Here is a 24365-nt window from a genome sequence, read left to right on the forward strand (position 1 = left end):
TAGGTGCAGATACGGCAGTACAAACTGGGAACTGTTTATTTTAGTGAGAAGCCCATATACAAAGAAGGCACAGGGTAGGGAAGCTGCTATAGTACCGTGAAGGGGCAGAGCTGGGGAGTGGGCCTGCCTGTGGGTAGGGTTGGGGAGAGGACTGGGAATCAGCCTCCACTACTAGAATGGGGATACTAGGGGAGCAGGGGAGGCGTGGCTAGGTTTCTCAGAAAGCCACAGGCAGCTCAGAATACCATCTCTGTGGTCAAAAGAGCAGAGTTAAGTCTGGCCAGCTGGGGCAGGGGTTGGGCTCTCCCCTGCCCTACATTCAAGTATCACACCCCACGTGGTCTTGTGGGGTCTCCAGGCCTTGCCCAGGCTGAGGTGGCCAGGACGGGTCAGAAGGATCTCCTCTGCATCCTGCCAATATCTGCTGGGCCAGGATTGGTACCCTACTCTCTGAAGGATGCCACCATGCTCCAGGTCAGCCCCAGCACAGTCTGTCCAGGCTGTCCATGGTTTCTCTTTGTTCCTATGGGCTGAGTTTCTTGCCAACTCCATCTGTAGCCAAGGTTTTGGAGATCCATTCATAAAGCCCATTCTGGGGACTTGCTTTTTAATTCATTGCTCTTGGGTCTGAGCTCTTGGGTCACAAGAACATCCCCTTTGGTGTGGCCCTACTTTCCAGTGGGTGCCAGGACTTGCAGATGGGCCTGATTGTCTCCTTGTCATCAGTAGTTCTATTCTGGACAATAAAGTCAGTCCAGGGACAATGGCTCATGGGGGATCCGGTGTGGAAGAGAGATGTCACCATATCAGGAACTTTTCCTCCTGGCTCCCAGTAGAGGCGCTTTGGCTTGGTTTTGGCACAGATAGAGGCTTGGACATGGCACCCTCCATGGTGTCTGCACAGGCCCTGTGTGTGTGTCCAGTGTGCAGGGCTGTGCTGTGCTCCACATTGCAAGGTCTTGAAGGAGAGTCTAGGGCCCCAGAAAGCATGCCTGCACTGAAGAGGGGTATATGCCTGAGCCTGCTGGTGCCAGCCAAACTTGTGGCCCCTTTTGGACTGTCTGAGTCATAATTTATGATAAATAGGAAGGAAGGGAACACTGGGAGGGATGTCAGGGAGGGGGTCAGTAGTATCGGTCCCGAATCTGCCAGCTGGTTACCCAGTGCTTCTTGGTGGGTAGGGTGCTTCCTGGAGGCGGGTAGCGCTCCTCCTCCCGGATCCGCACTGCATGGTACTTGGGCATGATCCGGTAGTAGCGGGTCGGCTTAAAGAAGTCACACTGGAATTTAGGCAGAAGAGAAATTGTGTCAGTATCCAGCATTCTAATGGGAGAAAATACCCCCCCCCCAAGCACGCACACTCCTATGGTCCTTATAGCGGGACCTCAACTCAAACAACCCAACCTCTGATGAGATGGGAAGATGAACACCCCCACCCCAAGTCCCAGAGGAAGGAAGAGCTGAGGAAGGCACTGAGGAGGATAGAGGCAGGCGGAGACCAAGCAGATGCAGAGATTGTGGGCCAGGAAGACAAGGTGATCTCAATGGCCAGTTCTAGGGGCCGGTAAGATGGTTATCCTAGGGAGATGGTAGGACTTGAGACAAAAGGGGTTGGTCTTTCTTGGTTCTCTTCTTCCTTGCGGGATGGGATAGGGCTTTGAGTCATTGTGGACATGCCTGGTGATCAGACTGAGGTGGGTCTAGCCCTGCTTCTCTTTTCCAGTCCCCCAGAAAGCAGCATGCTCATTGGAAAGATTTCCCTGCATGCTCTTGGGATTTTAGGCTCCTGAGAGCCAGGTGGCGGCGGGGTACAGGGGGGAAATCAGGGTGGCCTGTGCTTTGAGGCGGTAGACAAGTGAGATCCAAGCAGGCCCTAAGGCAAGAGGAGCAGACAGAATTGGAGGTCCCAGCCAGCTGGGATTGTGGAGAGGATGCCCATAGGCCATGTTACCCGGGTGGGCCGGGGCAGGGGGGTGCCCCCCTCAGTAGTCGTCGGTCAGCCTTTCTGTCTCTGACGGCTGGCTCTTCATCTCAGCCTTCTGCCTCTTAGCTTCATACAGGGCACGAGTGCGGGCTCGCTTGAAGAAGCCGCACTGGAGGGAGGAGGTGGGGATGGCCAGTCAGGGTCAGGGGTGCTGGTAGACCTGGCCATCAGCACTCGGGGAGCCGGGGCTTAGAGATGGGAAACCTGGAAGGCTAAGCTCTGGGCCATCGTGGTGGGTGTCCAGACACCAGAGCTCCTGGGTTCCCCTTTGTGGTCTGCAGTTCCCCAGACATGGGTGGCACAGGGGGCTGAGGGGAGGGGTCGGGAGGACCTGGGAAAGGGCAGCTGAGATGGAAGTGGGGAATGGGATGCAGAGCTGTGGGATGGAGGGAGGGTGGGTGAGCCGTGCTGGCGCTGGCAGGGGGTCTGAAGTGCGAAGCCCCAGGAGAGTGGGAGTCTCTACCTTCCATAGCAGGATGACGATGAGCCCCAGCAGCAGCAGCCCGGCACTCACGGCCACAAGCACCAACCACAGCTCAATCTCAGCCGGCAGCTCCTCCACCAGCTCCGAGTCGATGTCCACTGAGAACTGGAGAGGAGAGAGAGGAGAGAGATGAGACTCTACAGGGGCCAGCCTGCTGAGACCCCGTTCAGTTCCGTTTTCTCTCCCCGCAGGGCCCATGGGCCCTGCTATTTTATCTACAGCCAGTAGGGGGCGGTCACGGACTAGAAAAGGCCCCAGCAGGACTCATTGACGAGAGTAGGTCCTTATGTCCAGTTTCTTAGGCACAGGTTTGACCAGAGGGCCAGCCTCAGATCTGGTAGGCAGCATGCATCTGAGCTGTGACCCACACATCTGGACAAGCATGCCATATCCTGGTAAACTGTGTGACCTTGGACTAGCAATTTCATCTGTCTGGATCTTTCATGTGCTCTGGGGAAGAGATCTTTAATGGCTAACTTTACAGCAGCAGCATGGCCAAAAGCACGCATTCCAGAGCCAGGCTACCTGGACTCAAGTCCAGCTTTGCCTATCCACTGGCTGTGTATCCTTGAAAAAATTACTCAATCTCTCTGTTATTCATCTGTAAACCGGGAATTATAATCCCCTACCTCATAGGCTGTTGGACAGGATTAAACGTGGTTAGTATCAATCTACTGCAGACTGACACCTGTTTCATGGCAAACTTATAAAAAAAAAAACCCACAAACAATGCATAGCAAACAGCATGACTTTTCCCTCGACAACAGCATGGGTATGTTCATGTGTATATGTGGGTTAAATAGCCCATACCAGAGATGCTTGCAACCAGAAGTGTTTCAGATTTTGGATTTTGTCTTATTTGTGGCTCAAAAAATTTCGGATTTTGGAGTGTTTGAATTTCCAGTCTTGGGGATGGAGCTTCTCTAGGTGACTATGATTTTCATTTCTTTTAAAATTATTTTGATTTTGATTTAAGAAAACCAAATAACAAAGAAAATTAAAGTTTTCCAGTAATTTGATGCTCTGGGGGATAAAAACTGTTTCCACACCAAACAGTACACACCTTTGATCCCAGCACTCAGAGACAGAGTTTGAAGCCAGCCTGGTTTACACAGTGAGTTCCCAAACAGCCAGAACTACATAGAGTGACCCTGTCTCATAAATGAATGAATGAACAAACAAACAAACGAATGAATGAATGACAAAAATGCATAGTAAATCTCTGTACAGAACTTTTCCTTTTTTGAGAGAGGGTCTTGTTCTATTAGCCCTGGCTGGCCTCAAACTTTTAATCCTGTATCAAATCCTAAGTGCTGAGATTATAGGCATACCCCCATATACCCTCCCCAGCTATCTCCACATATTTAATACATTTGCCCCACGTTGATGGGATCACACTACAAGCACACTTCTGCAAGCTTCATCTTCCTCATTTTTTTTATTAATACCATCATCTTTCCCTCTCAATTGATAAAAGCCAACACGATCTCTTCTGAGGACCGCACAGTCATCGTAGAAATGGACCACATTTTATCGAGCCAATCTCCTACGGACAGACATTTAGATCGTTTCCAATTCCCTGCTCCTATTAACAATGCTCTAAAATACCCCCATATATTCATCTTTGCATGCTCGTCCGGTGAGCTTCTTGAAATATGTGATCATGATGAAAGGGAATGGGTACTTTAAATTTTAATGAATATTGACAAATGCATCTCCACAAAGGAGCCACCAATTTATACTCCAGTCAGTAGCATTTCCCACCACCTACCATCACCAGGCGGTGTTCCTCTTTTTAGTATTTTCCAATCAGATTTCCCAACAACTCTTGGTGGTTATTTTTTTTTTTAAGGTTTTATTGGTTTGTTTGGTTTTTGAGACAGGGTCTCACGATTATAGCCTCAGCTGCCCTGGAACTTGCCATGTAGACTAGGCTGGCCTTGAACTCACAGAGATCCTCCTGCCTCAGCCTCTAGAGTTCTGGGATTAAAGGTGTGCACAAGCATGCCCAGATAAATGGTTTATTTTTTATATTAAATTATTCATATGCATGTGTTTTACCTTGAATCATGTGTGGGTATGTGAGTGCAGGCCCATAGAGCTCAGAAGAGGTTGTCTGACCAGCTGGAGGTAGAGTTACAGGCGGTTGTGAGCTGCCTGATGTGTGCCCTGGGAACTGAACTCAAGTTTTCTCAAAAAGTGTGCACCCTTGTTTTTTGCTTATTTTTGTTTTCTGAGACAGGGTTCTCTGTGTAGCTTTGGAGCCTGTTCTGGAATTCACTCTGTAGACCAGGCTGGCCTCTAACTCACAGAGATCCACCTGCCTCTGCCTCCAATGTGCTGGGATAAAAGGCGTGCGCCACCACACAGCTGAACGTTGTGCACTCTTAACTGCAGTCCATCTCTGCACTGCTCTTTTATTTCTTTATGTATAAGTTAAATACTTGCATTTCATCTCCCGTATACTGCCTTTTTTTACATCACCTTTTATGTTAAAATATACATACACTTTGTCATGTTCCTTTGGAACTTGCCCTTTTAGCTTATCATCATTTGTTGTATATGTATTTACAATTCCATATAGGTTGGTTTTTCAGGTTCATCCTTTGGGACTTTGGGCTTTAATGAAGTAAAAACCACTCCTGGTGGCTCACACCTGTAATACGAGCACTTGTAAGGCTGAGACAAGAGGATCACTCTCAAAATTTATGGCAAGCCTAGGCTACATAGTGACATCTTATGTCCCCCCAAACAAATGATAGTGCCAGTGAGATGGCTCCGCAGGTAAAGACTCCTGTTGCCAAGCCTGATGACCTGAGTCTGAGTGCTCAGGCACACCTCGCGGAAGAAGAGAACCAGCTCCTACAAGTTGTTCTTTAGCTTTGCATGCACTTGGGAGGCAGAGGCAGGCGGATCTCTGAGTTCAAGGTCAGCCTGGTCTACAGAGTGGTTCCAGGACAGCCAGGGTTACACAGAGAAACCCTCTCTCAAAAACAAACAAACAAACAAACAAATAAACAAAGAAAAATGGGGGTTGGAGAGACAGCTCAGCAGTTAAGAACACTTGCTGCTCTTATAGAGGACCTAGGTTTAATTTTCAGCACCCACATGGTGACTCACAACTGTCTGATAGCTCCAGCTCCAGGGATCACACCTTCTTCTGGTCTCTGAAGGCACTGCACACCCATGATACACAAGCAAGCAAGCAAGCAAAATACTCAAAATACACATAAAAATAAATTTTTAATTAAAAGCCAAATACATAATCACTCCCCCCATGATCAAGGGTTACGATTAAATATTCTGTCTTTTATTTTGGCACACATTTAACTCCTAAATTTAAATATCTCATTTATCCTCAAGGCATGTTGTTGGTGTTTCTCAAACGTGCTCTTCTAACTCTTCTAATGCCTTGAACTGTTGCTCCTCCTGCCTCATCCTGAGTCTTGGGATTACAGACATGTGCCGCCATGACCTTCCTTGTCCACTCATTGAGAATGCAGTTCAGAACTGGTGAGAGTGGAAAAGTGTTTTCCTCGAAGGCAGATGGATGACCTCCTCAGGACACACAGCATGTGTGCCTGTACTCTCACCCACACATCGTCATAAAAGACCAGGCATGGTGGTGCACACCTTTAATCCCAGCACTCAGGAGGCAGAGGCACAAGGATCTCTGTGAGTTCAAGGTCAGCCTGGTCTACAAAGTAAGTTCTAGGCCAGCCAGGGCCACATCATGAGACCCTGTCTCAGGGAGGAGGAGGAGACAGTTTGTAACGTAGACTGTATTTCCCTCCCGTCCATTCTCCCTTTCTCCACACTTCTTCACCCCGTTGGTTTACTTTAGGGAATGTATCATTGAATGCTTCACCAAACTCCCATTTGCCCTGCTTTGTACATCTCCTGTATGTTTCCATTTACATCCTTTTCACAACAAATTATTATGTCATGCTTCTTCCAGCTGTAACTTAGAACACTTTTTTCCCTTTGGACTTTCCTGAAGCTTACTTGGACTGGAATAATTTGAAAAGATCTGACAAGGAGAGAATATTGACTTTTTTCTTCTATCCATAATTTAATATTTTGCTGTTGTTGTATGCTTAGTGTTATGTGTTATCCCACGGGGCTCTACACCTTTTTCAGCCATACATACAGATGTTGTTATTGTTCAGGATTTGTCTGATTGGTTTGGTTTTTGTGAGACAGAGGAGCCCAAGCTGTCCTTGAGCTCACTAAGTTGCCCAGGCTAGCCTCAAACTTGGGTCAATCCACTGTATCAGCCTCTAGTGTATTCCACTACAGCCAACCCTTTAAAAATTATTTATTTATTTATTTACTATATTTTATTATTCTTATGAGGGGCGTGTTGAGACAGGGTCTCTCTGTGTAGCCCTGGCTGTCCCGGGACTCACTCTGTAGACCAGGCTGGCCTTGAACTCAGAGATCTGCTTATCTCAACCTCTCAAGTGCTGAGATTAAAGGCGTGCACCACTATGCCCAGGCTTTCTCTCTCTCTTTTAAAATTGTGTGTGTGTGTGTGTGTGTGTGTGTGTACATATGTGTACATATACATGTGTGGGCCCATGTGCCCTTTTGAGGCCAGAAATCAATGTTGTAGATCTTCCTCTATCATTCTCTGTGTTTTGTTTGTTTTCTTGTTTTAGGTAGGGTCTTTCACTAAACTAGTAGCTGTTTTGTCTAAATTGGCTGGCCAGCAAGGCCCCAGCATCCACCTGCCTTAATTGGCCTACAGTCTGAAGTTACAGGCATGTGCCAACTCGCCCAGCTTTTAACTAGGTGCTTGGGTGCTGAGGATCCAAATTTAAGTTTTCATGCTTGTAGAGCAAGGCCTTTGCCCACTGAGCCATCTCCCAGTCCCTCACTACTTTTAGTTTTGAGACAGAATATCAGTAAGTTGTCCAGGTTGGCCTTGAATTCGCTCTGTAGCCCAGACAGACCTGGGACTTAATGACTCTTCTGTTTTGTCTCCAAGAAACCAGGATGGCAGGCATGTACCATTAGACCCAGCATCAGCATCCTCTTAGAGATGCCCCATGCTGTGTGGCCTGGCCTGAGGATGCTGCCCATGTTAACACACCTACTCACCCAGGTGGTCTTGTTCTCCATGTTAATGGTAGGGATGCTGGTTCGCAGGAACAAAGTGGCCCAGCCATCTACCCTGACTCTGTCAAAGTCTCTGTAGTCCTACAAGGAAGATAGAGGGGTCAGAGCTAGCAGCTGAAGTCTCTCTCAGCATCTCTCCTGACTCTATACTCTACCCGCTTCAGCACCCTCAAAGGACCTGGCATCCAGCCTCTCCACACACACAAATGCATGCTATTCACTCATCTGTGCACTGGGTCCTGTGCTGATGCTGGAACAGCAGGGATGGGGAAGGTCACAGTCTGGGTCAGGCTCAGAGACTAACTCTACCCCAGCACTTGTTTCTGGCACATAGCCACGCCCCTTTGTTTGCCCACAGTGACTTTTGTGATCTTGTGTTGGAAACTGAGTCAATATGACAGAAACCAATCACACAGACCAGAAAGTGAGTCTAGTCCTAAAAAAAAAAAAAAAAAAGACTAGATAACAAGACAAGGCTGGCATGTGAGTAACCATAACCTATCCAAGCAGGACAGAGAACCCATGCAATTTGAGAAAGTTGTGTGCAGTTCAGAAAAGTGGACTCCCAGGGCTGAAGTTAGGTAGGATCTCAGTGATGAAAGTGAAGGCTGATGGAAAACTTATGGCTGAACAGGGAATTCACACACAGAGAAAGAAAAAAACAAGCTGGCATTCCAGGAGGGAGGACCAGGGGCAAAGGCACAGAGGTAGAATGTAATGGACACACGAGAGGCCATTTTGGAAGCATTATACACTCACACACAGACACACAACCATTACACTGATGTGGTCCACAATGATTAGACACACAACTGTACAGACGTGACACTGCCCCCCCAACACACACACACACACACACACACACACACACACACACACACACACACACACGCTGGCTTCAATCCTTCCCTGCCACTCTTCTCACCCAGGTGGATGACAGTGGAGACCTCCAAACCCAGCACTAACCTCAATGAAGGTGCTGTTCCACACCCGTGCCTTCACGGTCACATTGGTGACAATGGAGGTGTCAGGAATGGGACATTCCAGCCACACACAGCGAGCACGACCACTGGCACAGGTCTGAGGTGGACAGGAGATAGCCATGAGACAGCCCGGCTCTCCAGGCCTGATGCTGGCTCTGCTCACCCTCTACCCTTCTGACTTCATCCCACCCGAGTGACAAAGGGGGCTGGTCATTGTTTTGTTCATGCACATTCCTCTACTTCTCAAACACATGTTCAAGATGCATTCTTGGGCCAAACTCAACTGATTCAGAAAACACAAACATGAAGCAAAGTCCCTGCTCAGACTGCCAAGTCCCAGCTTCAGAAATCCCTCCAAGCCAAGTACTCTGGGTGACATCTGTTGGCTTGAGATACCCCCTCAACCTCTCTAGCCAGTTAGGCCTCCCCTGGCTCCCCATATTTGCTTCTCCACCTCTTCCTACATAGGGCACTCTGTTCTACACTTCCTCCTGCCCTGCCCCAGCCAAAATGCCCCAGCAAAATGGCCCCCAACAGGGTTTGAGGCCTTGGAATCCAACCAGCAACACCTCTTTGGGTCCATTACGCTGGATTCTCCCTTAGGGTAGAAGGTAAATCTGTTTTTCTGTCAGGAGACTCCCAGGTCCACAGCACCTCTTTAGACTGATGTCTCTGTGTGACTGGTCTCTGCCTCCCTTGCTTCGTGGGTCCCTGATGCCCATGTGCTTTGTGACAGGCTGGCTGTGAAGTCCTCCCCACCTCTCCCTGGCCACTCACCAACACAGTCTCAGATTTGGCTTTTTTAGCAGCAGCTAGCGTGACAGGTGGAGAGCCCTGGTCTCCCCCTGGATCCAGTTGTCTCCGCCTGCGCTGTGGAGAATGTGGCTTGTCTCCAGGTTCCTGAAGAGGGCAGAGATTTGTTGAGAAGGCAGAAAGAGCTAGAATAGATGATGGGAGACAGGGAAGGTACAGATGGGACTCAGGCTCCCAAAGAGGACGGAAGTGGCAGGGGAAGACACTGGCCTTTCTGCCCTCTAGCCTGAAAATGAGATGTACACATTCCTGCTGATGAACTTACAGAGAGAATAAGGTTGAGAGGGTTGACAAGGTTCCCAGGTGGCTGGCAGGGCCAGGACCCATTGCTATGGATGGTGATCTCCGTGGGGTACAGCAGCCACTTGCCATTGGAAACTTCATAGGGCCACTCCAGACCTAGGACCAGTGTGCCCAAAGCCGCCAGCCCATCTCCCACTGGGCTCACCTGTGGGCACACATGACCTGCATGTTGTCATGGTTACCATCTTTTGGGAAACTCCCTCCAACTCAACAGCCCTCACCCCTCCTAGCTTTGAACCCCGAACCCAGAAAAGTCTTTCCTAAGACTCTCCAGCCAGGACCCCAGAGGTGCCCTTACCTGGAATTCATATTTCAGGGGACTTCCCACATCCTCCTCAGTTTTCATACCAGCCTCACCCATCACTGTCCCACCAAAGAAGCTCTGTAGCCGATGTGTCATCCTAGGGTAAGAAAGACACTGGAGTCAAAGCAGACAGGAGGCCAGAGCCCTGCCAGAGGGGACAGTAGTGTCAAGGCTGGTTGGCTACAGTCCCCCTGATGCATAAGCCCCAGTACTACCAAACACCAGCTCTGTGGCCTCACACAAACTAATGATCCTATCTGAGCATCAGTTTCCTTGCCTGTAAGGCCGAGTTAGTAATAGCTGACACAATGCAAGGCAGTGGTACAAAGTCAATAAGATGTCTTTGATATCTTTGCACATTGGGCTCTCAAAAAGGTTGGGCAAGGGCTGAAGAGATGGCTCAGAGCACTTATTGCTCTTCTAGAGAACTGGGGTCCAGTTCTCAGCACCTACATGGTGGCTAGCAACCATCTTTAACTCCAGTTTCAGGGGATCTGACACCCTCTTCTGACCTTCAGGGGCACCAGGTATGCACATGACGCATGCATACATACATACATGCAGACAAAACACCCATACACATAAAATAAAATAAATCTAAGAAAAAAGGAAAGGCTGGGGAGGTGGCTCAGTGGGTAAAACACTTGCAATGCTAGTGTGAGGTCCTGAGTTCAAATCCCCCTAGAATCCACTTCAAAGCCGAGTACGGTAGCACACATCTGTAATTCAAGTGCCCCTAATGTGAGGTGGGTGGTGGAGACAGGAGACTCCCCGAGGAAATGCACAGGCCAGCCAGCCTGGTCTATGCATTCTGGAATATGCCATGGCCAACAGCAAGGAGAACCCCTGACTCAAACAAGGTGAAGGTGAGACCCAGCACCTCATATGGTCCTCTGACTTCTACTTGTGCTCCACAGCACGCACATATCTGCATTCTCACACGTGCACATACAAACACACATCATACATGCATGCACATACACCAAGACAAATATCAAGAAAATAAAATGGAAAAATAAAACAAAGAGCAGAGACCACCACCTTAGCCTCAGGTGTTAATTCTGCCCCTCCTACAAGGGAATAATTATGCAACTGTCATAGTGGCCATTGTTATTAGGAAAAAGATGACCCAGGAGGACGCCGGACCAAGAGAAGTGTCAGAGGAGCTTAGGAGGCACCTTGAGGGTAGGGAGGACCTGGCTCAGGCACAGAGGACTGGGGGACAGAGCGGTACCCACAAGCTGAGTGAGGCCTGGAGTGTGTAGTCCACCTGCAAAATCAGGGTCATGGGCTGCAAGTTGTCCTGGTGACTTGACCTGAGGAGAAAATGCAGGTGGTCAGGAGACCCAGAGCACAAGCTCAGCCCTGACCAGACTAGCTTTACAGGGTCACTCACGTGGATAGCTGTAGCTGTGCCTTAAGGTCCCTTGTGTGCAGAGTCACTCCAATGACCTCAAAGGCAATGAGCAGCTCCATCTAGCACAAGGGTCAGGGTAACAGAAAGAGGCCTTGAAACTCAGCAGGGGGCAATGGAATGGGGGAGATCTAGGCAAGGGACCACCATCCCTCCTCCTCATCATCCCTGGTTCCCTGTCTCTTTAGGTGACATCATTGCTACTTTGGGGATCTCTGCTACTTTTGCACAACCTTAAGCAGGCTACTGAAACTTTCTAAGTCTGCGTTTCCCATTCTGTGAAATGGCTTTCTGTTGGGGAGAATTGCGGTATTACATCAGATAAAAGAGGTGGCATTAGGTGTAGCCGTGAGCACAGCATCAGGACTCAGCCAAAGCGGTCTCCTTGCTTGCATCTACCCTAGAATCATGCATAGCTTCCTAGTGGCTCCATTTCTTAGTTTCTTGGCCTCTTCTCACCCACTGCTGAGCCTTCCCTTCCTCCACTTTAGTTCTTTGCTTCAAGAAATCCCATGAATCGGGGCTAGGAGCTCGCTCTGAGGACCCTCCAGGAGTGGAGGTTGTTGCCAAGTCTCACCCTCTGGTTCCGTTTGAAGGGGTTTCCTAGCTCGCACAGGATGGTCTCATTAGCTTGGCAGGTCCCAGACTGAGAAAAGAAAGCAGCAAATGAGGTTAGGGTTACACTTGTCTTCCAACTACTGTGGAGAACGGTTAGAACTCCTAAAGGCTTGTCTCCCAAGTAGCAGAGGAAGCTCAGTACCAGAGGAGGTGAGCACACCACAGCAAAGGATAATTCAAGTAGATGTCATATACATTGGGGTGCAAATAGACAGGAAGCCAGGCCTGGGCTGAGCCCGAGCGGCGGGCACTCACTGGGCGCACTGAGGACAGGAGCAGGGCAGGTGGCACCTCCAACGTGAGCAGTGCCTCGTGGGCGTCTTCCCCAGCACGCTCGCGGCTCGGCGTGTTGGTCACATTGATGCTCAAGAACAGTTTCTTAGTGTCTCTGCTGTACTGGAGCCTGAAGAGAGGAACCCTGGACTAAGCCAAAAGCCCCACCTCCCCACTAGGCTCCGCCCATCGGTCCTGCAGGGCTGGGAAAGCCACTGCTGAGCTAAACAGATCTCAACAGGGCTCATTAAAGCCCCTCTGCCCACATTAGCCCTACCTCTGGCCAGTGAGGCCTCACCCCAATTCTGCCAGCCAATGAGGCCCCGCCTAGCCTTTGACCAATCAGCATCACCTATATACCACCTGCTTAGAGGCTGCAGCTGCTCAGACACGAAGGCTGCTCGCATCTGCAGGCTGCTGTCGCACTTGTTGTCTGGCCCGCACTCCTTCTGGAAGTGGACCTGGGGACAGTGGGAGACTTTAGGGGGCTGCACCCCATATTACCCTCTGGCCCCACAGCCCTCCTGGCCTGGGGTAGGTCCCGCTCACCTCAGTGTGGTTCTCCAGAGCCTGTGCCTGGTTGAGAACTGGGTAGGCATCCAGAGGCCGCATCCCAAGCTTGAGGCGATCGGGCATGCGCAAAGGTAAGGAGTAGTTCATGGCAATAACGATGGGACGGAGTTTGTCGCGGACATTGTCCTGAGGAAGACGATGAGGTGAACCCAGCCCCCAAGTTGAATCCTCCTACCTCGCTAAACCCTAGTCAGACTAAGCCCCAAGGAAGAACTGGGGTTCTCTCTACCCTGAACCCCCTAGTTAAGCTGAATCCCCACTAATCCAATCACCTCAGTTGAGTCCTACCAACTTGTGCTACCCCGCCTCCGGGAGAGAGCACTTTTTCTACCCAGAAATGGGTGCTTCCCTTTACTTCACACATCTCCAGGTTCACTTCCTCCCACACCATGACGCTCCAAAGAGGCATTGAGGTTGTCCTGAGTCAGGGACCCATTCTTTACAGATTGGGCCAACACCTCTTTTCCAAGGAAATAAGTAAGCCCTTTGGCCCCATCTGCACCCTCGGGGCTTATCCCTCTCCTACCGTCTGCGACATGCTGTGTGCTACCCTACCAATCCCTGTCCCCCAGACTTCCCCAACCTGTCTTTGGGGATACCCCTGTCCCTCAGCTCTGACTTTGAGGGACACTGGCCACCTCTCCCAGAGATCTCAGAGCCCGAATCCTGTCCCACAGCTCCTCCCTCACCATCAGCAGTAATTCCAGTGTCTGGCAATGCGTCTCTGGCATGGAGAAGAAACCATGGAAGACGGCTGACTGGCTGCGGGCAAATCGGAGCCTGGGTGGACGGCGGTCCCGGTCAGCCTCCAGTGTGTAAGCCAGGGCTGCAGACAGACAGACCGGGCAGTCAGCAGGAGCCAGGTGAGCATCTTCCCACCATCCTTCCCACACGAGCACCCTGTGCCCAGCAACTCACTGATGTTCCGCCTGTAGTTGGGGTTCCCAGCACTCTGGTTGTAGGCAAAGCACAGCTCCACCTGAACACTGTTGGGGGTACGCATAGCAGGGCCTGGTCACAGTGGGAGGGACAGCCATGTCCTACTTTTCACTCTTATGCTAGACAAAGGGAACTCAGGACCCTTGTGGGGGAAAGGTGGGAGCAAAACTGGGGAGTCTACCAAGCTGTGGTGACGTCTCAGTTTTTAGAGGTCACTTGTGAGGAAACTGAGGTCCAGGGAGCAGGATTTGTCTGATGTTATCAGGCAACTGATGGCCCAGCCCAGGGTCTTACTTATGTCACCCATCCCCTGCTTTTCAGCTCAGTAGTCCCCTTTGCTATCAGACTGGTATCCACTAAAAGCCCTCAGGGTCACTACGATCTTTATCACTTTCTTCACAACTGTTTTTTGGACACTTAGGTACAGAGTACTGTGCTCAGGGCTTTTTTGTATATTATCTCATTTAATTATCTCAAGAACTCTGTGAATTGGTTATTACCTTTTATATGTTATCTGAGACTCCGGCTAATTATTTGCCCAGGGTGAGTCTCCTTCCCCACACCCATCTATGTAAGAGCATTCCTTTCCCCCTTCCTTTCAGCCCTCCCTCCCCAGAGTCCTCCCTGCTCTCCCCCAGCAATGAGTGGCTCGGCTTTGAGCCAGATGGTCCAGAGCTTCTGTTCCTAACCTTGTGCACACACTTTAGCTCCTGCAAGGAACTTTGACTTTAAAAGACATTGGTGAGGAAAGGTATTGCTGGCCCTAGACTCCAACTGCGGATGGTGGGACATCAGGAGTATCCAGGGGAAGGGCTTAGGGCCTGAGGCCTTGCTGGGCTGCCGAGACATGAGGAGTGGGTGGGAAGAACTGGGCTGACAGTCTCACCAGGAGGTAGCTGTACAAAGTGAGGGGTCCAACACAGGTGGCCTGGCCACCAAGCTCCTTTGGAGAATATTGATGACAGGTCGGGCCCTGTAGCAACAAGAAAGCAGGCAGGTGTTAGTATTTCCTGCCTACCTTTGGCCAGGGCTGGATTTCAGGTTTCTGTGGATCACTGCAGAAGGTGGGCAGGGCTGAGGCTCCGTGAAGATGAGGACGGAGGAGGGACGCGCCCCTGCCCACCGCAGTCTCCTAGCTCACCGCAGCAGCACAATGTGGTCCGACAGGCTCCCGACTAGCAGGTCTGGATACGAGTTGTCATCTACATCCATCTTCCCACTCAGAGAGTAGCCAAAGGTGGACAAGCCAGGCAGTCCTAGTTTGTCAGCGTGGACTATCTGAAGCCAAGAGGAAGTGATAGGGACAGGCTCTGAGACATGCTTGGAGGAGGAGGCCCCGGGGATAGGGGTATCAGACTCACCACCATGCATTCATACCTGCTGGGGCTGCCTGAGGAGGCCCCCGGAGCTGCTGTGGTAGATGTATACCCTGCCCAAGCCTTCAAATGGAGCTCCCACAGCGATGTCTGGGGAGGAAAGACAAAGCAGTCACCAGGCATTCCTGGTCCCCTAGCTCTTTCACTCTCTGCTGCAGGCCACCGAGCCCAGCGTGGCAGTGACCTCACCCTGGCAAAAGTGTTCCGAGCAACAGCGAACGTCACAGCTTCAGAGCTGTGGTGGCAATGGAGGTTGGGGAAAGGGGAAGAAACTTCCTCAAAGTCAGACAGCAGAGCTGTGCCCCACATTTCCCAACATAACCCAGTTTCCATTTTTTCCTGTCATCCCATCCCCCATTTCTCCAGACACCTTGGTTCTAATGACATTTTCTATCAAGACCAGAAAAGAAGCCACTCTCCTTCGATCACTGCTAGCACTCAGCATCCATTTCACTTAAGCCTTACAGGATGCTGTGGGAGTATCTACTATTATTTATCCCCTTTATAAATGAGCAAATCCCAAGGTCACACAGCCAGGAAACTGGATTATAACTACAATACTACATTGCACTTTGTTCAGTATAATGTCAAGGTTTTTAAAAGGCTAGGCAATGTTTCCTCAAGCTCAACACATTTGGCGATCTCAATCTTTGTGGACTGGTCTGCTACATTTGATCTGAGAAGGCCTGGGTAACTGTAAAGGAAGTCAGGGAGAGTAAATGGACCCTAACCTGAAAACACTGACCCTTCTGTGGGAAGTGCTTGGGCCCTTTGGCTGACCTTTCTGGCGTCCATTTCTGCCTCTTAAGAGCCTCTGCCTTTCCTTTGGTTCTCAGCTGTGTTCTGGGAGACTCGGGTTGTCAGAGAACTGACGTTTGGTAAGCTAAGTGCTCCCTCAGGAAACCGGCTCATACCCTAACGTGTCCTCCCTGTGACTTCTCCCCGGGTCCTGCAGAGCACCTGCAAGGCAATGCCACTAAGGGTCCCTCCTTGTTCCATCCCATTCTCATCACCTGATATGGTACATCCCTGATTCCACCTCCCTAGGTTTCCCTCCCACAACCCCCCAGAATCACCCTCCAAAGTATCAAGCCTTCAGATAAAATGCCTGCCCCAACAATTTCTCTGGATACCTCCCCACCCTACTCTCCCTATGACCCAGATAGAAAAGCCCCATTTACTCTGCCCGGCTTTCAGAGCATTCGCCAGCCTGTCCCCAGTGTGCACTTACATTGCAAGTTCCTATACTCATGCCCATGCTATTTGTGCCTCTCTTCTGTGCACTCTCAGCCCAACCACTTATCACCCACTCTAGGCGAGCCTCTGTAGCATCCTCTGCACGTCCTGCCTCGTGTCCCTTTGAGCTGTGAGTCCTGTTAAGCCTGGGGTGCACTTGGTACTCAGTCAGTGAGGGTGCTGAAGGAGGGGCACAGGCTCATACCCTGGAATCCATCCTGGTTGATGTCACCAATGCTGGCTATAGAGATGCCAAAGGCAGAGCGACTGGGGCCATGAAGCAGGAGGGAAGGTTGATCTGGGAAGGACGTGCCTGCCTGGTTCATGAAGACATAGACAGCACCCCCTACCTCCTCTTTCCGTTCAAAGTAGTAGGGTGCACCCACCAGGAGGTCCTGCCACCTGCACAAGAGAAGAATGGGATGGGAGTGTGAGGTTGGCCCCAGATAAACAACATAACTGTCATTTAATGACCATGATTTTGCCAGGGCCATGCAACTGAGCAAATGACACACCTGACCACAGGCCACGAGAAGGCCAACAGGACCCACCAAATAGAAAACTCATGTCATGGAGAAATCATGCAGGCAGACATCACACCCAAAAAAGATCCTCCTGCCCCATTGGCACCTTACGAATGATAGGCATGAATGGCAGGTAGAGACAAGCAAGCACGGGGGTCATGCAAATGACATGCAAATATCCAGACTCCCAGAAAGTGTGATTGCAAGACCCTGAAAACAGCAAATGTGTGACTGCAAAGCTACTACTTCTCTGACCGAGCTTGAGCAAGCCTGCTACCCCCCCTTTCCCCCTGGCCCCAGAGGGTATATCCCATGTCCTTAGATTCTTACCCATCATTGTTCAGGTCTGCCAGAGCAATGGCGCTGCCAAAATAAGCGCCCACCTGCGTGCCCTCCAGCACCTGCTTCCTCTTCAGGTCTCCACCTGACTCTTGGCTCAGCAAGAAGACAGCGCCCATATGTTGGTGCCGTGGGGCACCCGCCACAACAGTGATGAACGTGGGATGGAGGATGGCACTGCCTACCTGCACCGTGTACCCTGGGATGGGGGGGGCATTCAATCAAGGACCTAGCAAATTTGTCCCCTTCAATACTGGCCCTATCCCCCAAGCTGCCCACCCTCTATTATCTCCTATTCCTCTATGCCAGTTGAGCAAAAAAGTAGACTACAGACAGAGCCACTCATAGCCTGTCTTGCACACTGGGTTTTGAGCTTCACGACACAGCCAACTTTGCATCTGGAAGCTTTGGACCAGAGTCTCACATGCTGGCGGTGCTCAGTAAGTGTGTGCTAATTGAACTAAATGCCACTGGTCGCATCTGCTCTGCGGTCTCACCCCACAGGACACCAGAGGTAAAACAAAACCGCCAGTGTGCTAGGGATCAAGTTGGCTTCCCCCATCCTCCCAGGGGCCACCAGCATGGGGCTTACCAATATAGAGGTTTCCTTGGTCCTCTGAACCCTTGTAGCTATATTCAGATAAATCCCAGTCCTTCCGCTGAATCATGTAGCTGTTTCCTGCAGAAAGATTGGGGAAGGGACGCACAAAGTATTGGTCACTATCTTTTTTCTCTACCATGGCCACCTCCCATAACAACAATAACCCCTTCTATGCATGAGCACCGCCACTTATAAGTCACTGCCTTTTGTTGTTTGTTTGTTTGTTTGTGTTTTTTGAGACAGGCATTTTCTATAGATAGCCCTGGCTGTCCTGGAACTCACTTCCTCTTTAAGAATTTTGTGATGAGAGTGTGGGGCTGACTGAGAGATGGCTCAGTGGACAAGAACATTGACTGCTGCTCTTGTAGGAGACCCAGATTCGATTCCCAGTTCCAGGGAACTGGAACTCCAGTTCCAGGGGATCGGGCAGGCCTTGAGCTCGTGATCCTCAGGCCTCAAGCTCCTAATTGTTGGCATGTACATTATACTTGGTTTAAGTGATTATAGGTATGGGTATTTTTCCTATATGTATGCCTGTATACCACCAGCATGCAGTGGCTGCAGAGGCCAGAAGTGGGCATTGGGTCTCCTGGAATGGGAATTATAGACTGTTGTTAGCCACCTTTTGGGTGCTGAGCCATATCTCCAACCCTTTAAGCAAGAATCTTGAGACAGTGAAATCTTCTATAACCTCAAAAAGACAGTCCTGTGTGTATTGACCTGAAACACGGTTTTTAACTTATGATGAATGAAAAGAGAAAGTGGAAGACCACAACATTTAGTTTGATTCTAGGGGGGCTGGAGAGATATCTCAGTGGTTAAGAACTCTGGCTGCTTTTCCAGAGGTCCTGAGTTCAATTCCCAGCAACCACATAGTGGTTCACAACCATCTATAATGGGATCACCTTCCTTCTGATGTGCATAAAGACAGAGCACTCATAGACATAAAATACATGAATAAATAAATCTTTTTAAAAATACTAAACTAAGTGTGGAAGGAGTCCTAAGACACTATGAACACTGGGAAATGGGATGAGGGAGGTTGCAGGAGAAGAGGGACATTTTTTATTTTTTCCCCTTCTTAATTTGTGGTACTGAAGATTGATATAACTTAGACCCTCACAATAGCTAAGTTAGGTGCTTTAGCACCGAACTTGGTGCTGACCTCCCCTTTTTATTTTGTCTTGAAACAGGGTCTTGCTAAATTACCCATGCTGGGCCTGAACTCAATGTCCCAGGCAGGATTATGGCATCATCCTGCCTCAGCCTCCTAGTAGCCGGGATCACAGGATAATGCTGAGCATGTTTTTGCTGGCAATTTTGTTGTTAATTGTAACAAGTCTTAAACTGAGATTTTAGTATTTGTACCAGAAGCATGTTTGTAAAAGTCCCCAGAGGTTGACCTAATGTCAGACAGGCCACAATCTTTCTTTCTTCCTTTCTTCCTTTCTTCCTTTCTTCCTTCCTTTCTTTCTTTCTTTCTTTCTTTCTTTCTTTCTTTCTTTCTTTCCTTCCTTCCTTCCTTCCTTCCTTCTTCCTTCCTGTCTTTCTTTCTTTCTTTCCTTATCTATTTATATTTTGGTGAGGTTTTTTTGTTGTTGTTATTGTGGGGGGGGTTGTTCTTTTGGTTTTTTAAGACAGGGTTTCTCTGTGTAGCTTTGGAGACTATCCTGGAACTCACTCTAGAAACCAGGCTGACCTCAAACCCATAGAGATCTGCCTGCCTCTGCTTCCTGAGTGCTGGGATTAAAGGTGTGCACCACCACCGCCTGGCTATACTTTGTTTTTATTTGTTTGCTTGTTTCCAAGACCGGGTCTCACTATATAGCTCTGGCTGTCTTAGAACTCTCTGTCGACCAGGCTGGTCTCAAGCTCACAGAGTTTTCACCCTGGCAACACTGCCTCCACCTCCTGAGAGCTAGAATTAAAGACTTGTCCCAGCGGCTTACTGGGGATAGGTGGTTGCTGTTGCCCCTCCTTCTCCCAGGTCCCCACCTTTCCAGTTGTAGGCGCCAGGGGCACCGAAGTACACGGTGTTCTGGGTGAAGCCACCGCTGGTGCCCAGCTGGCACATGCCCGTCTGCAAGTAGTCAGTGTTGCTGTTACACATTTCGTTGTGGTAGGTCTGCCAGTCATCACCAGGATCCAGCTGTAAGTCATTGCCTCGCACATAGCACTTGCCCACCATGCGACGCTGGTCCTCCAGCCCAGACCATAGCACCTGGGTATAGCGATGGGCACAGACCTACGAACCCACAAACACACACGGCCTTAGCTAGGATCAGGGAACACATGGCAAGCTGTATCTCTCACCCTGGGCACTGCTGGCCTTTTGAGCCAAGGGCCAAAGAGGAACTCTGGCTTCATTTTCTTCCTGTGGGGATACTGAAACTCATAGCCCCTTTCCATTATCTAGAAATCTAGGATCAGGAACAGATCTGGGGAGACCAGGAGGTAAGAATTTGAGAGCAGCTGAGAGATCTTGAATTGGAATTGGAGAAGGATGAGAAAATGTGGGGCTTAGGTTCCTGGATCTACAAGGAGTTATTTACCCAGAGATTACGGACTGGCTTCTCTCATCCCCAAATGACCCTGTTGTTTAATGAAAGGGCCATTTAAAATAATAATTACACCATTAATGACAGCAGTAAACACTTACTGAGTACTTAGTATATGCCAAGCACAAGTCCAAGCTCTTCTCATACAGTAACTTTTAAATTTATTTATTTATTTAGATGTTTGTTTATTTATTATGTATACAACATTCTGCTTCCATGTATATCTGCACACCAGAAGAGGGCACCAGATCTCATAATGGATGGTTGTGAGCCACCATGTGGTTGCTGGGAATTGAACTCACGACCTCTGTAAGAGCAGTCGGTGCTCTTATCCCTTGAGCCATCGCTCTAGCCCCTTAAATTTATTTTTATCTATTTTTTTATAGCTACTTCGTCTGCATGTATGTCTGTGCACCATGTGCATGCTTGGTGCCTGCAGAAGCCAGAAGAGGACATCAGATCCCCCTGGAACTGGAGTTAACACTGTTGTGAGCTGCTACATGGGTTGCTGGGAATTGAACCCCAGCTGAGCCATCTCTCCAGTCCCACATCATATACACTTATTGGGGAAATCAGTGGAACAGATTTAGGGCTGATCATGGCTTAGCGTTTTCAAGGCCCTGCATTTGATCCCTAACAAAGCCAAAACAAGCATTAAAAAAAAAAAAAAAAAAAAAAGCCAAGCTATAAATTTAAAAAGGACTCTGAGCCAGTCATGGAGGCACCCACCTTAAATACCCAGAACTAGGCGGGCAGAGGCAGGCAGGTCTCTCAGTTTGAAACCAGCCTGGTCTACAGAGTGAGTTCCAGGCAGCCATGGCAGTCTAATAGTGAAAGCCAGCTTCCAGGGGGTAAAAGTGTTCTGAATGAGCCTTTGGGTTATACAATATCTTAAATAAGCTGTTGTTTATTTGCTTTTTCTGTCCCGTCACAGCTACGAGCACCACTAGCATTTCACAGGAGCTTCTCCTTAGGCACTACTAAATTTCTGGTGCTCAAAGCACAGTAGGTGCTGACCAAATATTTGTTGACTGAGTGAAGGTGGGTAAGTAGCTAATCCTAGAGTCTACAATCACTTAAACAAACTTCTAGACTCACACCCACAAACAACAGAGGATAAAAAAGGGTGGTCTGGGGAGCTGTCTGCCAGCCTGCAGCTTACGATGGTGTTCAAAGGGCACAAATCACAGCAGTGATGGCCGTAGGAGTGGTGACTGCTCACAGGCAGCCCAGAGAACTTTTTGGAGTGATGCAAATCCGCTCTGTTTCATGAGTGTTACTGAGATAGGCTTATTATTGGTCAAAGCTTGTAAAAAGTTAGTATCTGCCCTTTTCACTATATGTAAAGTTTATATAGATCAAAATAATGTCAGTCTGGGATACAGAAATTGAGATTTCCCCAAGGGCTGACATTGAAGAATTGTCGGCAGCAGAAGGTGACAATTGATAGCAGGGAGTGGCACTCAAATCAGTGCCAGGGTGAGCCAGGGTCACCAGGGCTGTGTTTCTTCCGGTAGCCAGCCTCCCAGGAAGGAGTGCCTGCCAGCGCCCAGCTGCCCCAGGCACTCTCTGCCCTTTCCCCCTCCAAGTTCTCTCTGCTCTTTCCCACGAATGGCAAGCATCCATGCAGGTCACATAGGACCCACGCCATGTCTAGCCTTGGGAGAGTGCCAGACAGCCCTCTCCCAAAGCTCAGAGATCAGGGAACACACAGGCCTATGAAGATATAAGGCCGCAGAAATAGACATTTGCAAAGGCCTCAGCCATGCACAGAGGGTCCCCGACTACCCTCTGTTGACCTCCCTGGTTCTGGAAAGATGATGCTAAGTGCTCACTTACCAGGACTCTACCTGCAGGGCCCTGGCTGGCCACAGTCACCCCAAGCCACATGTCCTCAATAATGTGATGGTCAGGGTCACCTGCAGGAATGGAAGGGCTCATAAACTAGGGTCCCTCATATTCCAGTGCCCAAAGCCTCCCAGCCTCCCAAGGGTAACCTCCCTCCTCCTGTGTCCTGCCTGCCATTGCTCTGAGCTCACACTATTTATGCCCATCCCTTTCTTCTGCCGCTCTTCACAGGTGGACAAGAAGTTGTCAAAGTTTTGCTTTGCTTATTTTTGTTTTTGTTTTTTGTTGTTGTTGTTTTTTTTGGGTTTTTTTTTTTTTTTTTTGGTTTTTTGGTTTTTTTTTTTTTTTCCGAGACAGGGTTTCTCTGTAGCTTTGGAGGCTGTCCTGGAACTAGCTCTTGTAGACCAGGCTGGTCTCGAACTCACAGAGACCCACCTACCTCTGCCTCCTGAGTGCTGGGATTAAAGGCGTGGGCCACCACCGCCCAGCTTGCTTTGTTTGTTTTTGAGTCAGGGTCCCCATATACATCTCAGGCTACTCTGAAAATCACTATGTAGCCCAGACTAGCCTTGTTCCTGCTGTCCTTCTGCCTCAGCTTCAAGTGTTAGAATACTAAGCATGAGCCACCCTGCCTTGCTAACAAGCTAGCCCTGTATCTCCTCTTTGGGCTCCCTCTGCCAGGCCCCTGACTTAGCTCTGCTCCCAGGCTCTTCTCACTTTTCTCAGAGATGTCCATCCGTTCACAATCATTCTTGAGGGCGCTGAGGGGGCACAGGTACACAGCACCAGTCCGGTTGGTGTAGCCATCAGCCACAGCAAGGTCCCGGGGAGCACCAGCCAGAAGCCTAGGAAAGGGAGGCAGGTGGGCCAGACTTTCCAAGCCTCCCTCCAGCCAACTTGCAAATCAACACTCACTAAGCATGGACTGGGCATGAGGCATTAATAAACCTCAGCCCCATCTTCCAGGACAGGGTGTCATAGGGGAAGTAGGCCAGGAAACACACACTCGGTAAGTATCTCACAAGGAAAGCATGGAGGTCTGTACACGAGGTGCCCTGGCCTGAATGTGAGGACAATGGCCCGGGGTCACCCAAGAAGAAGGGAGGAAGGGCGCCTGAGACAAGGGTACAATATGTGCAAGAGCCAGGAAGCATGAGCAAGCTGGTGATTCAGACACCGGCTCTCTGTACAACCAGAACCCAGGAAGAACATGGCAGGAGGCATACGAGCCATGACAAAGGCTTTAGAGGAACCACAGAGGGACCCCAGCAAGGCAATGACAAAGTCAGCTCTGGTTTATTTCATTCTTTATTTCATTCTCTTTTTGAGTTAGGGTCTCATGGAGCCGAGGCTAGGTTACTCCCTATTCAAAGATGACCTTGAACTTCTGATGCCCCTGCTTCCACCTTTCAAATGCTGGGGCTTTCAGGTATGTACCACCATGCTCAGTTTGGCATAGTGCTAGGAATTTAACCCAAGGCTTCCAGAATACTGGGTAAGTGCTCTACCAGCTGAGGGACATTCCTAGCCCCAGATGTGGGTTTTTGAAGGAATCCTTTGGCCTCAGAGGTAGATATGAAGGAATGTGTAAAAATGTGAAGGAATGGCAGTTCTGGGTTCGAGTCCTGGGAGTAGCAGGGAAGGCAGAAGAGAGAATCTATATGAGGATGGGTGAGCTGTTGGAAGCCTGGATCTCTCCTCTTGGAACTATCAAGCACACAGCTCTAAGAGGCACAGATTTCCACGTGAGCTGAGTGATGCCTCCATCTGCCCCAACCCCCACCTTGAGGCAAGCACACAGGTATGGGGTGGGGCTGGATACTAGTGTGGCCTAAGAGCAGAGTTCCAGTGGGTGGGAGTGGACAAAAGCAATTATTCCCTTGTCCCCAGAATCCATCTTTAGGGACACCAGGAAATTCCCCACAAGGGGGCTAGAACCTTGGAACCCCATCCCACACCAAAAGGGTAACTTAAGCAGAGCAGTCGGGGTCGGCCCTGACATCCCATCTCAGACTACCCTCGGATATTTGTAAAAGAAGATCTCCATATACCACAGGCTAGCTTCAGAGCCAAG

The 24365-nt window shown here is 49.6% G+C and overlaps 1 protein-coding gene across 3 annotated transcripts in view; it reads right to left on the bottom strand.

Annotated features, from left to right (window-relative positions):
* The window catches only part of Itga3 (integrin subunit alpha 3), a 30757-nt gene continuing 6392 nt past the window's right edge, over positions 1-24365 (bottom strand). The window contains exons 2-26 of one of the 3 annotated variants that reach the window (XM_027424286.2): positions 23009-23136; positions 22283-22362; positions 19881-20130; positions 17877-17963; positions 17276-17483; positions 16627-16823; positions 15187-15275; positions 14951-15087; positions 14696-14782; positions 13789-13856; positions 13560-13696; positions 12847-12996; positions 12661-12758; positions 12280-12427; positions 11984-12052; positions 11389-11468; positions 11231-11308; positions 9987-10089; positions 9651-9833; positions 9350-9472; positions 8556-8669; positions 7572-7670; positions 2448-2573; positions 1952-2093; positions 1-1280 (exon numbers count right to left, since the gene is read on the bottom strand). In XM_027424286.2, coding sequence (XP_027280087.1) covers positions 1983-2093; positions 2448-2573; positions 7572-7670; positions 8556-8669; positions 9350-9472; positions 9651-9833; positions 9987-10089; positions 11231-11308; positions 11389-11468; positions 11984-12052; positions 12280-12427; positions 12661-12758; positions 12847-12996; positions 13560-13696; positions 13789-13856; positions 14696-14782; positions 14951-15087; positions 15187-15275; positions 16627-16823; positions 17276-17483; positions 17877-17963; positions 19881-20130; positions 22283-22362; positions 23009-23136 — 2950 coding nt within the window. In that variant the 3' untranslated portion in view covers positions 1-1280; positions 1952-1982. Of the gene's footprint in view, positions 1281-1951; positions 2094-2447; positions 2574-5692; positions 5979-7571; positions 7671-8555; positions 8670-9349; positions 9473-9650; positions 9834-9986; positions 10090-11230; positions 11309-11388; positions 11469-11983; positions 12053-12279; positions 12428-12660; positions 12759-12846; positions 12997-13559; positions 13697-13788; positions 13857-14695; positions 14783-14950; positions 15088-15186; positions 15276-16626; positions 16824-17275; positions 17484-17876; positions 17964-19880; positions 20131-22282; positions 22363-23008; positions 23137-24365 lie in introns of those variants that run through there. The other 2 variants (XM_027424288.2, XM_027424287.2) reach the window with 2 other exon arrangements.

This window comes from Cricetulus griseus, chromosome 7 (genome assembly GCF_003668045.3).
Source record: "Cricetulus griseus strain 17A/GY chromosome 7, alternate assembly CriGri-PICRH-1.0, whole genome shotgun sequence".
NCBI classification, from domain to species: Eukaryota; Metazoa; Chordata; class Mammalia; order Rodentia; family Cricetidae; genus Cricetulus; species Cricetulus griseus.